Raw genomic sequence first — 16,650 nt, forward strand, 5'->3', positions numbered from 1 at the left:
TTGCCACGCCGGCAGCGTGGCTCCGGGGAGGATTTCGCGGGCAAGAATTTAGGATAAAGGCTGATTTACACGCGCCACGACCCTCCAAACCATCCCAGCGGCGGCATCCGCCGCGCGCGACAGCCCATCGATTTCCGGATTCTCCGCGGAAACGAATGCGTATCTGTTTCGCGGCGCTCTGCCTCTATAAACTCAATCTGCCAGGCAGACCTGGCGGCATTCATCGCGAGTAATGCATATGCAAAGTGACTGTAAAATATTGTTTTCGTCCATGCTCTGTCGCGTTAAAAAATGTCGAACGTTTCTGGTCATGGGTCGCGCTTCCGCGTGTTCCTGTTTGTGTAAATATCCCCGATACGGAACAAACGAACGTTTATCGTGAGAAATGTGCCGGATTTTCATCTTAGCGTGGAGGGGCGATGCTGCATGAAGTTTGTCGAGAATCAGTCGATGGCGAGGAATTTTCGGTGGAATTTTTCTTTCTTCGGGTCAGCATACGGAGCATTCGTTAAATTGAGAATACGAAATTTTGCGCATCCTCTGGAATAGTTTTCAGAATAGTTTTGTTATCAGACGGTTATTGTATAGTACAAGCATTTTACTCTTAACCGAAGGTATTTTGGAATTTTCGATGGAATTCTTTTTGTCGTTATGGACTTTTTAACCGGGCTATCCGGAATAGTTTTCAAAATAGTTTTGTTATTAAGCAGCGAGTATATAAAATAGAAACATTTCGTTTTCAATTAAAGGGATGGAATTCTGAGCGAAATTCTTTCTGCTGTAGTTTTCGGGAGAATTTTTTGACCAGAAATACGAACGTTTTGGGGACTCGGTGAGATACTTTTTCATTTTTATGATTCCATCGACACGCACCGCTTTTTGCCAAAATGAAATCGTGAATTCTACGAATAACAGAAATACAAATCCGAATGTGCCAGATATTTTAACACGCGTTTGCGAGGACAATGGAAAGCACGCGTGGAATTCCTCGAACCCGTCTGTCTGTTTTCGCGTCAGTGGTACAGCCAAGACGTGGGCCAACGTCAAAGACTTCGTTTCGCGTGTAAACAAATCACGGGAGAACCCCAGCGGCGCTAATCCCCGCACGATCCGGATCATGAATCCGATTCAGTCGTCGAATCCGTGGACAATCGGCCAGCAATTAATCCAGAGCGAAGTTTACCCTTCCTACCGGGAGCTGTGTCTAATCGAATCGAAGGACGCGCGATCCAAAGGACTCTCCGGATTCCAGACGACATTAATAGCAGAAGACAGAGGCAGCGATAGAGAACTGAGAGAAGAAGCAGGCGAAGGAGAAGGAACAGAGATGTGCGTTTAAATATTTACACAGCCGAGGAGATCTTATTGAATTCGCATCGCGATGAATCAGCCCAACCACCTTATCCAGAAGAAAATGGTGAAAAAAAGTGGATAGATGGATGAATGGATTTCTCTATGAGCATCTTCCGATGAATTTTTATGCATCGTTCATTCCATCGATTGAAATCTAACGAACTACAAAGTGAACGATTACGAGCGAACCGTTTCATTTTATACGATCGTGGGAAACTTCGAGACACAAAAACGCACAGAACGTGCAAAAACAAATACGAAATATTCAGAGTACAGTATATCACAGTATATTACCCCTTGCACAAGTAAAACACTTTTTTACCTAAATTCGATTACTTTAATCGATAAGCGGATGACCGAAGAGGAATGAACAGGGAATTTCAGAGAATTGAACTCTGATTAGAAAGATGCATCGAGTTAGAAAATTTTAAATAGAATAATAATAAGCAGGAATTACGTAAAAGGGAATCATAATTCAAAAAATATTGAGAAAAAATCAGTTTACCGAACGTTTAATTCTTTTAAGAGCATTCGTTTTCTCTTTCTATCGAAATCGCGCGACCAACCAAAATCTCTAACCTATCGCTGCACGATAGAAAAAGACTTGAAAAAGTGGATGGATGGCTGGTTTCCCGCGGCTTTTCGGATGGATTTTTATGCTTCGTTCGTTCGCTCGTGCGCGATTTAACGAAATACCAGACAAACGACAGCGGCAAAAGGAACGTACTCGAGCAGTGCGAGGATAGAGCGAGACGCAAAGAGCTGATGAAGGCTCAGAAATATGCAAACGCGCGCAACATCCCCCGAAGCATCAGCTGTATGAATTACGACCCCGGTACGTATTATCGTTCCCGGTTCCAAGGGGGCGAAAACTCATCCGACTTGCACACGTACAAAGGGCGACGAACGCGTGGCTAAAAAGGGCCGACGAAAAAATATTGCATCGACGACGTCGACATGACTGTTCGATCTGGGGCAAGAATCGCGTTAATACGCGATAACCGCGATTCAACGAGGGATTTTTCCTTCATCCCTTCGTTTCCTCTTTTCCTCGTTTCGTACCACCGACGCGGCTGTATCCCATAATCCTTCAAATACGGTTGTCGTCGATAGGGACGAAAAGTTTGCCTATCGATGTCTCTGTTTGAAAATTCTATGCGAATAAACCGTTTACGTTTTGGTTGATTTACTTTCCTTTGAACTCTTGAATACAGTAAAATAAATGAAATTTATAATTAAAACTTGCCATAGATTTATTATAAAATTCATAAATAAAATTTATTACATTATAAAATTTTCAATGAAGTAAATTAAATATTATTTTATTGCTTGCTACACGAATAATTAGTCCTGTACCTATGACGTATTAGTACTTTCTACGTAACAGATGCTTGTATTTGCGTGTGAGATGTATTGATAATGATTTATGAAATGTACGGGTGCTTAAGGGGTTAATTACGCGCGATGCCAACGTTACATTACGCTATAGCGTAAGATAATGGAAATGGGGAATTAGAATCGCCTCTATGTGTTTCCGAATGATATTATTCCGCGGATTAAGGGTCGTTGACGGCTGCTAGACAATTTTAGCTACTAATTTCTTGGGTGACAATGAGGTCGTACCGTTGTAGTTGGCTAGAATCAATTGGTTAGTCGTATACGGAAGGGTAATTAGAGGCTGAGAAGCTTTGTTTGTTACTGAATTTATGAGGGTCGTAGAGAATATGGAGATAAAGTATGGAGTAATATTGAAGCGATGCAGATAGCAATTTAGAAAATACGCGAGTTATTCTAAATTTATGGAATCAAGTTGTCTATTTTTTAGAGTATTAAGTATTAAGTGTAGCTGGATAGTGAGATCGATCATTTAAAACAACTGATTTTTATCCTTCCAAGAAGCAAAAAGAGCAGAATTTTCCTCACTATTCAATGCAATGAAAAAGAAATTCCAATATGATCTTCTTCAAAAAGAGAAATCCTTTTTGTTAAAAACGAAAAAGGAAACAAAAGGTAGGAAATCATGCGGAACGATGTAGAAAACCACGAATTTCGAGCCGTTTGAAAATGGCCAATTAACAATTTTTTCCTAGAAGCGAGGGGCGTCTATTAAAAATAATTATACGAGTCAAATTGACCGGATCATTACAAGCTCGAAATTGGCGGGCTTTCGCGGTTTGGAAATCGCGCGAATCCCTTTATTCGAAATAGCCGTAGCGCGATCCAGTTAATTTTGAAGTATGCAACCCTTGCTGGCGGCCCGTGTGCAACTACCTCGTTGTGATAACGCTATTTCCGCTCCGAACTATGTGAATTCAGCCGTGTGATGCTTGTTTATTCCAGAAGAACTGCCAGACAGCGGTTACGCCGTTATTAGCGAAACCGCGCTGTTACGCAATTATTCGCGCGTTACAATCGCGCTTTATCCCCTAAGATTTCGATAGTTAAACTTTTATCGAGTATCTGTCTTCGTAAGAGTGAGAAATCGAGATTTCGAAATTTTGATACGTTGTAACGAGTGACAGCTTGAAATGTTTCATTTCATATACTGTATATCGTCCAGAAAATTCATGCTATTTATTGCTTCGAACCTGCAGCAACTCGTTGTTAAAAGGGACGACAAATTTCTTCCTGGAACAAAGGTTCTTCATGAAATTGCTCAATACATTTATCGTATATGACATATAATACTAACAAAATTTGTTAAATCCATTGAATATTGCTTAACGTGCATACAGTATAATTTTCTACAAAGGTAATTCAAAAGTGTTAAAAAGAAAAAGAAAACGCTTCTGAAAGTGTAGTTAAGGAGAAAATTTTCGAGCAAGGATCAAAAAAGGGACGAAAAGAGAGTGGAAGGTCGAGTAGAGGCGCGAAGAACACGGAGGATAAGAGGGAGGGCAAACAGTCCGTGTACAAAGCAAAGAATCGAACAGATGGAATTGTTCGTCTAAACGCTTGGTCCTTGTAAATGTACTTCTTCAAACAGATACACGCGCGCCACTTACATCTTGTACATCGTAGAAGGTGTGCAAACAATCCACTCTATCTACAAACTCGCAAGTTCAGAAGGTTCACTTGAAAATCGCGTTTTCTATCGATTTTCGTTGAATCGGCGTATCCCGTTGTCTAAAGTCTTCTGACTTAAAACGATTTAACGTATGGTATCCCCATAAATAATAAAAGAGATTGAATAAGAAATAAGAAACTTACCTTCGTAGACCCAGTCCGGTACTCCATTATAAATAATTCCGAAGACCCCGGTGTCTGTGATTTGATAGTCGACGGCCACTTCTGCTTCCGGTCTATAATAGATATTGTTCTGGTACACGTACACCAGTGCATTGCCTTGTGGTGCCCAGGTTGCTAGTTGCAAGGAAATCGAGTCGTTTGCAGTCAACGAGCTCTCTGATCTGAAAAAAATTGGTTCACGTAATTTTTTACAATTTTTTCCTATAAATATGTATTACTTCGTAGGATATGAGACACTTTGCGAGGTTATATGTAAATGTGTGCAACGAATGAGAGGTGCAATAGATACCATAACCTCTAATCGTTTCCGTCATATTGTTTTAATTCCTATTAATTATGTATGTTATACGTGTTTAGATGCATATTACAAATTAATAATTCTAGCATTAAAGCAAATATGTAATAGTAAATCTGATTATTAAACACGCGAGGTATAATTCATGGTCAACTTGATTGTTAAATAAATGTGTAATAGAAGACTAAATTATTAAACAGACGCCTAGCAAACTCAATTAATGTATAATATGTAGTAGTAAACGTGATTGTTAAACAAACGTGAAATAGTACGCTCAATTATATCAAAACAAACTAATAACTAAGTGTAAAAATTATCTTGAAGCTAAAACATAATCGTAATACGAGTTACAGGTTACTCTGACAGCCAAACGAACGATCCAACAAACACGAACAAAAGATTTTAGAAAACTATTTAATTTTATCACAATAAAAACTACTACGTTATTAATCAAACGTATATTAATAGAACGAAACTAACAATAGTGCATGAACGTAAAAAGAAGCAATAAGTACGTATAGATACGTAACTGACAGGTTAGGTTATACGATGCACTTCAAACTATATGATTAATGTGTATTAATTAAACATAGTAAAAATAACGAAAAAACTCGTGATACACTAAGGAAGCATTTGAAACACGTTTTTATTACGCAGTTGATAAATTATTACTTTAAGATATTGTAAACGACGTGATACGTATTAACAGTACGAAACTCGACACTAAAGTGACGGTTTGTCTAGCAAATTTGACAATATTTGGGCGCGAAGATTCAAATGCTCTTCTACTCACAATCACGCGACGGAAACTTCGTTCGACGTAGAAATTTCCTCAATCGACGAATTATGAAATTCGAAGCAAATAGTTATACGGAATTATTAACGTTTTAATTCTGACAATATATTATTATTATATTATTAATTATATTATATATATTATTAATTATATTATTAATTAATATATTGACAATATATTATTAATATTCCGTAAGAGTCTATAACGACTGAAACCGGGAAACAATATCAGAGTCGATATGAAAAAAGGAATGCTTGGAAAAAGGAAAATCTGTAATCCTCCATCAGAAGTGCATAGACTTCATTATGAATTATGAACTGCAGAACGGATGAACGGTTAATGCATTTAACCACGTACTACCGTATTACATAAATTTTAATGGAAATAATCCCCACGATTCAACACATTGCAACAAGGAACGAATGCCAATCAAAGACAATAGCTGCAATATATCCGAACGTGGTAAGACTGCTTATATTCAAATGCGACTTAATCGTCGGTTAAATCTGAAGTCTAATAGGCTTATGGAATCAAATCTGGAATAGATTCGAATAGGTATGTATATCTTCTAAGCTATACGCTGCAGCTCTAAATCTGCTTTCCGCGTTGCATCTCGAATATCGGCTAACTCCAGTTAACGCTCAAGTTATTCGTGGCTTAACCTCATCTCATCGTCGTATTCATCGGTCTTCGACGAACAGGAGGAATGATGTCGTTACCATTTACTCGGCACTCCTTCTACGAGCGTCGATATTAACGAGAAACGATCGAGACTCGAATTGAAACGATCGAAGAACAGAGTTAGAAAAAGAAGAAGAGAAGGAAGAAGTCGAGGGGAAAACGGCGTCGTTTGAGATTCCGTAACCTGCAGCACGATAAAACGGCGAGATATAAATGGTCGAGGATTCTACGTTCGCGAAGTAACAAGCAGCCATACGATCTTGTTCGATCAGAATTGCCCCGGAAGAAAGCACTCTCTGACGCGATACGAAACAAACCGAAGGCTACAAACGCCCGCAACCCACAAACACGCTGAAAGGAGTAACGTGTGCTCTTGATGCCGCGATTACCGGCGTGGTCGAATGCATACAAGCTCCTCAGGATCTGTCGGTATTCTTATTTCAAAGGCAGTAAAAGCGGCCCGGACGTAAACCAAAGCGCTACGTACATCGAGATTGCTGTGTTACAGAAAACGATCCTCCAAGGATATCGACGTTATGCTCTAAGCTCGATTCGTTCCTTCTTTCGATCTGTCCCGCCAACAGCTTGATTAATATTTATCTCTATCCTGTTACACAGACTGGTTGGTTGATTGTACAGAGCTAGGCGAGAGTCAGCGAGATCAACATCGAGAATTTGCGTTGCGTGTTTTGTACACACAGGCTGAGTTACACAATTTGCCTATCCTGGGTGATCTGTGCAGTGTATCGGGCAGAAAATTTAAGGGATGCTTCTGCGAGGCAAAATCGGTAGGACGAAAATAAAGAAGAAAAACATTGCACTCTTCGCCTTTGTTATTTCTCTGACCTACATTCGTTCATGTAAAAAAGTTGCATGCTTCATTTTTGTCTTATTCTGGCTCTTGTGGAAACACCCCTTAAATTCTCAACCACTTACGTACAAACACCACGTAAAGCAATTGCCTGATACATTTATGTGAATTCTATTAGGTTCGCTGGCTGCTATATGAGGTACCGGGCAGAAGATTTAGGCTACGTATGTTGTACTATGTTATACAGAGTAGGTTACATAATTTGCGTATGTATACGACTGGTTCCTAACATACGTGCAAAAATATTTGATATCTAGAAGGAAGTGTATCGCGGTGGAATGATTTTTTTAAGTGAGTTATACGTTTAGGAGATATTCAGAAGATTTTGAATTTATTAAATAGAGTGCATACGTTTTTGTATCAAAATTTAAAAGAGCAATGAATATATGATTCTGTAAATGCGATACTCTGCAGCGCAGAATCCATTGCTACATACATATTTCAGACTGTGTCCAATATCTGGTTATAACTTTGTAGCGAAGTTTTCACTTGCACATTACACGATTTGCCTGCAGTTTGACTGAACAAGTTGGAAACACCCACTATACATTTTATTCCGTCAATATTATCGTACGATATATTGTTAGAAATTGTATAAAGATATAAACTCGAAGAAAAAGCTTAATATATACATATATATATATATTTGTATCCAAAAAATATTTTTGAAGCTGTTAATGGTGCGCGGCTCTCAACGCGTGGCTTTTATTTCAATTATCCAAATCCTCAGGATCGTTCATTTAATCGAATGGCAGGAGTAACTCCGCAGGTAGTCGGTAGAATACATTTCCGAGAAGATGTAGATGGGCCTTTTACTTGAAGCGCTGCTTCTTCACTTTTTTTTTATGGTGGAACGTCGTTTTACGAGAACGTTGCTCGGAGATTCTGTCGAGCTTTCGCCTGGTTGGTAGATTCTTGGTTTACGTACCCGCTGTTAGAATATTCGATGCTGGATTCTGGCCTTCGCTTCCGAGATTATGGCATCTTGATTAAACTATAGCATCGAATTTCCCGGCGAACGTTAGATCTCTTATTAAATATCCTCGATTGTGAATCGATTGAAAATCTTGAATTAAGATGGCTATTGAATTACGATAGAAAATGAAATACCGCGAACGACGATGGAATTTCTCGGATTGTAGTGAGTGCTTATTTATACTGGTCTCGCTTTATATTTACTATCGAACACCTTTCACTATCGTAAGAATGCTGAGATGATAGCTTCGTCCTAGATATAATAGATCTTCGAAAATACATCTTATAAATTCATTTCCAGTAAACGCACGAATAAAACGTTGAAAGTGAACGTTTACTTAACTGTATTAGATCCCGATATCTTTCTACTTTTACTATTAAACAGTTTTTATCGCTGTAAGAATGTTGGCACGAGCCAATTTCTTAGCTTCTTTCCAGATATAAATGCTCTTAGATAGATAGATCCTATAGATTTTCTTTCCGGATCCTTTTGCTACCTTTTGTTAAAAGTAAATGTCAGAATCTAGCCCGAAATTTAGGTAAATGGCCGCATAATTTTCACAGAACGGGTATGCAAAGTGATGGATCGGGCTGATTGAGATCCTTTTATATCTAGGAAAGGCAGTAAAAAGGTATCACCGGAATTCGCTAATGGCTTTTAAAGGTGACTATGGTTAGGAGTTAACGCGAGCCGGTGTGTGTTCATGCAGAGTTGGCACACGGTTGAAAGGCTGAGTAATAAAGAAGCTTGAGCAAGCGCGTTACATTATTTCCCTTTTAGAATTGAATCCGCATGCCAAGCAGATATACGCGGTACGTTGTTAAACTCGGTCACCGAAATTAAATGGCGGCTTAAAGAATTTACGGGGGTCACGATGAGAACTCGAGGAACCATCCTTCGGACATTCGCGTTTTTATTTTCCATCGAGCTGAACCGACCGGAAAAGCTTCCTTTGGTACTTTAGTGAAATTAAAACAACGCCTGTATAGAAGAGATATTTTCCAGATTTGGCTTCAGCTTCGATGGCCATTGCGTTTTTCACAATCAACGGTGTGTTCTTCTATTAAAGAAGTTACGAAGATTGGATTAACCTTCCAATTCTTATTAAATATTCACGTTACGATCCAATATTCCTTTCTGATCTTTATTAAGAATTACAAATTATGTAACATGTTTGGCTCTATAACAAAGATGTTTAGGTATTGTATTAATGTACAATGTATCCGCGTAATGGCCAAAAAACTATCAATTTTCTTATCTTACAAAATAAATAAAAGCTAACACACTTGGTTTAGAAATAGGAGGCTAAAGAGTGCAATAAAATCTGAATACCACCCGACAACAAGAACTTCCCTTTTAGAAAATCCAAGTAATGCCTCCTATCCTTAAAAAGACTCCTATAAAACAGTCACCAATAAATTACGTAAAGTGCCAGGTCTTCTCGAAATACCTGATAAACTCTGGGTCAACATCGATATTTCCAGCTAATCCCCAGACGGAAGATCAGTTGTACAACGGGGGGAAAAAAACTCTAGTAACATGAACAAGAGTAAAAAATTTTTCTTGACTAGTTCGCCGGAATTACTGCAGCAACGATGCCATGGTAGTATCAGAAAAAGAAAAAAAAAACAAGTACTTTGCACGGAGGGAGGAATGGGTGGCTGTAAAAAGAGTAGCCTCCTCGTAATTCCCGGTATTTGAATTTTAAGACGTTCAAGCTTAGGCGACTACAGCAACCCTATCTTGCTATAATTTCTGATATTTGAAGTTTAAGATGTTCATGTTTAGACGACTTGCGAAATCCTCCGTTATTTGAATTTTAAGATGTTTAAGCTTAAGTGTCTCAAGCAATCCCATCTTATTATAATTTTTGATATTAATATCAGCTATTTGAATTTTAAGACGTTCAAACTTAAACGAGTCAAGCAATCCTGTCTTACTATAATCTCTGGTATTCTATACACGTATTATATATAGTATAACATATACTATAATTTATAGTATATTTAAGACGATCAAGCTTAAGTGACTCGAGCAATAACATCTTGTTCTAATTCCTGATATTCGTGTCAGGTATTTGAATATTTCAGGCTTAGATAACGCAAGCAATACCATCTTACTATAATTTTTAGCATTTGAGTGTTAAATACGGAAGTAAAACAATCTTCTCTCGACTCGTTCAACGAAATTTCTGCGGTAACAAAGACCTGATAATACCACAACAACAACAACAACAAAGGAAAGATTCGCTATAAGAGGAAGCTACTAGGGAATTTCATACAATTTATAAAATACATCGTGGCCAATGGGAATTGGAAGAATGGAGGGGGGGAATCGATGGAAAGTTTCGCGAGTCTCAGCAGCAGCTATCGTGATGTCAGAGAGGTTCGGCTTCAAAGGAGAAGTTTTGGTCGGGAAGAGCGAAAGAAAGGGGATGGGCGAAGAGTCATAAATAAAGACGCTGGTATTCATGTAGCGTAGAAACCGGGTTTATGGCCGAAACTCTTGTACCTTGTGGTACAAAGTGCACGGGCGTTCGATCCCTTGATTTCAGACTTTAAACCGGGACACGGTTCGTTCCTCCTAATTGATAGGCGAACTGCAAACGCGACAACGACCGGCACGCGAGCGAATTAGCAAGAAATTCGGTCTGGCTGCGAACCAGTCGCTGGAGATTTAAAGCGTGCGTCGTCCATGGCTTACAAAGCTTTGTCGAGAGTTTGGTAAGGGAACGTTGTTAAAAGTTAGTCGAAACGCATGCGTTTCCTACGGTTCGAATCTGGAGCAGCTTGTACGCGATGCTCTGTCTACTATCCGCTTTTCTCGGTCATATTCATTGATCGTAGTCAGAGGCGTAGGTAGAACGATTTCGAATTGAACGAACTTTGACTTTTGATGTACTATTTTTGGGTGTATTACGTATCGACGGAGAAACCGAGAAATTGAAAAGAGACCGTTTGGCAATGTTAAAGGAACTAGAGACTTTTTAGCGAGATAAGTCGATCGTCGTTCAGAGTTGAATTTGCTTTGATTTCTGTTCAAGAATTGTAAATTTATCGTTCTTGATGGCTCGAATAATTTAGAACTAAATACACTTTGATATTCGTCACGAATAATTTTCTACTAAATTGCAATATTTAAAAAAAGAAAAGAAATAGAAACGGAAAAATCAAAAAGAAGAACTTTGCTACCAAAGGAATGCGATATTTTCTACAGTGCACGGAATACCGGATCCCATTAAATAGTAGAACGTCGTTCAGCGAAACAAAGGCAACGAACCCTTATGGAGGCGAGAGCAGAATTCGGCGAAGATCCATGCCATTCGTGCGGAATAAAGATTGGTGGAATATCGTGTGTGTACATGATGCGAGCGTTGCTGTATTGGTTGTAATCAAATTCGTTTAAATGACTCGATCCAAGTTTGGAAAGGCTTGATTGAACAAACGGAGAAAAACACAAAGAGAAGAGAAGACGGAATGCTGGCAGTAACTGGCCCAAGAATCACAAGGATTCCGATGTTATTTCTCAATCGCGGCCCAGAAGAAAGAATTTCTGAATATTTTTCGTTCGTTCGCAGTTGGCAAAACGCTGACAATAAGTCCATCGAGGAATGAACGACAAACGATTCGATACAATCGACCGATGTATTAATGACGAACCAGGAATAATCATTGATCATTCGAATTGTGGTAATGGATCGCGATGTTAAATACACGTTATTTTCTGTTGTCTTTCTTCGTCTCCATTCGCTCGATCTGCTTGTATAAGTTGCTTGTTATTGTTATTCAAGCTATTATCTTCAAGACTCATTGTATTCTCGACGCAGCAATGTTCCATTGAAGGAAATCGGTCTTATTGAGCTTCGAAACGTCTCGTATACTACGTATTTTGACGGTTCACTATGGCATAAATCATATAAAGAAATCATGTTGACCGAGGAAAAAAAGATTACGTTCATCGTCGAGCGATGGCTTACGCGTTGTTCCGGATGAATCGCGCTTAAAGAGAAAGCGCGCAAACTACGTTCCCTGCTGTAGAGAGAATATTTTATTTGAAAGATCATAATGTGTCTGTGGTGACTGCGTTTCGAGCGAAGCTCTCTGGTTAACTTAGATTGCGTCAAATGGAAATGCTAATTTTCTGGTTTGTTGTCGATTACTCTCAAACGTAGCAAAAGCAAATTACGTACAGTAAAGTATCAAGTATCAAGTTTTTTTCGAATATATAATCTTGTACATCCTAACGTTACCTCGCGGTATCATTTACAGTGAAATGCTACGAAACAGTTCCTCCAAAAGGAAAGTCTTCTTCCGCGTCTTTTGACGTGTATAAAACGTTAACGCCATTAAGAGACGTCGCATTTAATTGCACAAAGAGAGAGTTTAATTATATGCGCGCGGTAACGTTTTTACGTTTTAAACACTTTAATTTCACATTTTCTAGGAATATTACTCGTCAGTACCACCGCATATATATCCAATTTCTAGCCAACGTGAAAAGTATTCCTACCTTGAACAATAATCTCCAATTATCTAAGATAGCACCTGTGATAAAATATAATTAAAACGTAATTCGGGATTCGAGGGGTTGACCTCGAAAGAAAAGAGATTCTGCTGGAGCGATGCTTAATTTTCCCGGGATATCATCTTCGTGAGATATCGAACGCGAGACAAGGAGAAGACGGCTGATCGGAAAATTGAAATCTGGAATTCATATCCGAGACGACGGCGGCGAATTTCATTTTCGATGGCACGTTGAAAATTCGCCGAGCATCCTCACAAGCCTACGTAGAGGAAAGCCGACAGAGAGAAAAATGTCGCTGGCAGGGGAACGCGTAGCTTCGTTCGTTCTTCTGGTCACGCCACCAAAGTCATTCATGCGCGCCAACCTACGGCTTTTTGTTCTTAACTTATCAACTCGTTCCACAGCGACCTTTCCCGCATTTCCCTACCGTGACTCCTCGCGTGATCTCTCCGTCGACTGCTCTTTTCCGCGATTATCGTATTTATGAGAGTGGTTTCCCCTCTACGAGAATCCAAGGGGACAATTCTATTTGTACCGTGTTTCTTTAACATCTGAATCTTCCTTGTTGATAGTTACGATTGCAACCTTGCACCTCCATGATAAAACTACATTAGTCTATTTTAATTAGATCGCGGATTTTTATCACAGACTTTTGTATATTACTAGACCGACGACTGTCTAAATTTTCTTTGTGTAAAATGTCCGGATTTTACGTACAACTCTTTCTGCACACGCGCCAGCACTAGATTGGTAAATAAAGTCGACATATAGCAAATTTTACGCCTCTTGTTTTCTTCGATTCTGACACATGTCAGTTCGGTGATTAAATTGTGCAGCGACAAACTGTAACGTGAACACGTTATGTTACTTTCAGCTGGTGTTTACTGCGTAAAACTTGCTCTACGATAGATCGACGTAAACGAAATGCCAATATCATATTTTAAGTTGCTCTATGTATAACTTGTAGTTTTCAATTATTTAGATGTTAAATTGTCCATATGACAATAATAAACAGTTATCGATGCAACAGTATTAATTGTACGAATACTATAATATTCTAGAATTATAATGTTATATGCATATCACGTCGATCAACAATATCGATAAAATATAGCTATCGACTTAGCCACGTTTCTATGTTTGCATGCAATATCGAAATAAAAACTTAATTTTGTACTCTCCAAGTGATTGCATTTTTTGTTCCATGCAAATCGTATGCTTTGCGTTTCTAATACAAATATTAAAATATTTTGTATGCTACGATCATAATCATTTCACTGTTGAAGTGCATGAACAGAAACAGTACGCACACCTTATATGTGTTATATCTATTCGTAGTACGTAAAATCGTGGACACCTTGTGCATAAAGAGTTAGCAATCTAGTAATACGTTAGGTTGTCCGAAAAGTTTCTTTCCTTCCATAAGGTAATAATAGATGAACAACAATTTCTGCTTTATATTATTTTATTGAATTAGGTACGATCCATTTCGTTCTATTTCTATTATTACGTTCGTGCATAATTCAATAAATTAAAATAAAACAAGAAACATTGTGCGTCTATTATTTCCTTATAAAACGAAAGAAACATTTCGGACAACCTAATACATATAGAAGTCTATGATTTTTATGCAAAATTTGTATTGACGTAATTAAAGTAGTAGAAGTTAAAAAAACAGATCCGTTGAAAAATACAAATACCCTACTTTCGGTATTTTATATATTTTTGTGTGTCATATGCGTTGTATATCGCATGGCTTCGGGCTGTAACTGTGCCATACGTATCTAGAACACTGTCTGTATTTACTATTCTAATCCTAGTTATATCAACCATAGAACTATAGCTCCCCTCATCAATATTTAACTGCTAGCTGCATCCAACGTAATACCTGCGCTCGCTCGTAAGAATAATTGTAGTAGCACTCCACTTGCAGATTTAGCTAGCGTCCATATTTATACCTGAGGTAACGGATTAAAGGGAGAGAAAATTATCTGCGTTGCATTTAAGCCAAGCTACACGCGTCTTGCAGAGGAGCACAGTTATCCCATCACTCGTCCGTACTGAATATCGATCTTAACTGAAACCATTGTAACATTCAAAACCATTGTCTTGTTAGAAAATGAAATTACTTTGTGATTAGATAAAAAGATTATAGTTTCAGTGGTCTACTAAATTACAAAATTAACAAAGATGATAATATTTTGATACAAGTCATTTGAACCTGCCAAGCTTCCTTCGCGTGGTTTTGCAATGAAACGTTGCGTTAACGCAATTTTCAGCGCCACGTAGTCAGTCATTGATTACCAAATTTCTTAAAATACTTAAAATACGATAAATTTCTGAACAATACGAACGATCTATATAACATGGTTAGAAAGAAATGTGCGAATACGATATCATATATCGCAAAAGTACAATTTTATGGCGCGGTATATTTCAATCTATCGCGGCTGCTAGGCAAAAATATATAAAATTCGCGTGGTGGCTCGCGTGTTAATGGGTCGGAGAATAAACGTAGACGATAAATGTTCCAAATGTTTCTCAAACGAAACGCGATGGACGAGCTTCCTGGTTTGAAATACGGCCGCGGCTATAACTCCGAACTTTGAAGGACCGAACTTTCGAAATACGCCGGCGTGAACAGCGAAAAGTTCCCGCCATTTCTGAAACCGTTCTCGACCCTTGCTCCCGTCAACGAAAAAACCCTCTAACCTTTCGAACAATATTGGTTGTTACGTTTCTATAGAACTTTCATGCTCCATTCGAAACTTTATGGAAGGCTTCCGCGGCTTTTCGCCAGCTTCCGATCTAACGTCGTTTACCAAGCGGATAATCCGTCGGGAATCGGTTTTCACTCCCACTCTACCCAACGTAAATCTACTACTTTAGCCTTAAGGGGTCTTAAGATGAAAATACCGATCGATATTCGGCTGTAATTAGCGAGCTTTCCTCGAAAGTTTCTCATTCTAATCGAGGAAGTCGATACGCGCGAGGCTTAACACGGTCACAGTTCGTGACGAAAATTTATCTCCTATGGATGTTGGCAGGAGAGTTACACGTGTCACGTGAGGTAACATGTGCAATAACGTGTTGTGCAATTACGTTAAATAATATTTGTGACAGGATATATCGCGTGGACTCTTTGAAACTTGTTAAGGAAATGCATGCGATACATATGATACAGGTTGGCGAAAGTGTTTCACGAACATGGTAAGTACGTTGTGCCGAACATAGTGAGATTTAATTAGCGCTATGACGAGACTCGAGGCAAAGCTTGAAACTAACTTGACCTTATACAGGGTGGTTGATAACTGGTGGTACAAACGGAAAGGGGGTGATTCTACGCGAAAAAAGAAGTCGAAAATATAGAATAAAATTTGTTCTTTTTTTTTTAATTTTTCCATCGAGACAACGATCTACAGTGAGATCTGTTACAACGAGACGTGATAAAGTGCACGAGTACCGAGCGAAAATTCAAAGTCGATTTTCTCGAAAACAAAGCCTCGAACGAAAAACTTTTATTCTATATTTTCGACTTCTTTTTTCGCGTGGAATCACCCCCTTCCCGCTTGTACCACCAGTTACCAACCACCCTGTATATAGAAATTACAAGATATTTATTAGAAACATATATTTGGGCATGTATAGCTCGATACGTAGAAACGAAGAAATTTCACGTAATTATCATCCGCTCGAAACTATTCTCTCAGGCTACAACATCATCTCGTCGTACGTACGAAGTTGAAAAGCCGCGAAGGATAGCAATAAAGACTTCGGGGCAGTGACTGCAAGAGAAATTCGTGGCGCACCAGCGAGTACGATTAAGCCAGTGGCAAAGTGGGTGGAAACGAATTCCAGGTAAGCGGCGTTGGCTCTAATCGTAATATAAGCACTGTTAAATGGAA

At 38.8% G+C, this 16,650-nt stretch overlaps 1 protein-coding gene across 8 annotated transcripts in view; it reads right to left on the reverse strand.

The window, feature by feature from the left end:
* LOC117164423 (venom dipeptidyl peptidase 4) overlaps nt 1-16,650 on the reverse strand; it is a 304,125-nt gene that overhangs the window by 118,345 nt on the left and 169,130 nt on the right. For all 8 annotated transcript variants that reach the window (XM_033347471.2, XM_033347462.2, XM_076623954.1 and 5 more), the window contains one exon: nt 4,564-4,763. In XM_033347471.2, coding sequence (XP_033203362.1) covers nt 4,564-4,763 — 200 coding nt within the window. The remainder of the gene's footprint in view (nt 1-4,563; nt 4,764-16,650) is intronic.

Source organism: Bombus vancouverensis, chromosome 13 (genome assembly GCF_051014615.1).
Source record: "Bombus vancouverensis nearcticus chromosome 13, iyBomVanc1_principal, whole genome shotgun sequence".
Lineage (NCBI taxonomy): Eukaryota > Metazoa > Arthropoda > Insecta > Hymenoptera > Apidae > Bombus > Bombus vancouverensis.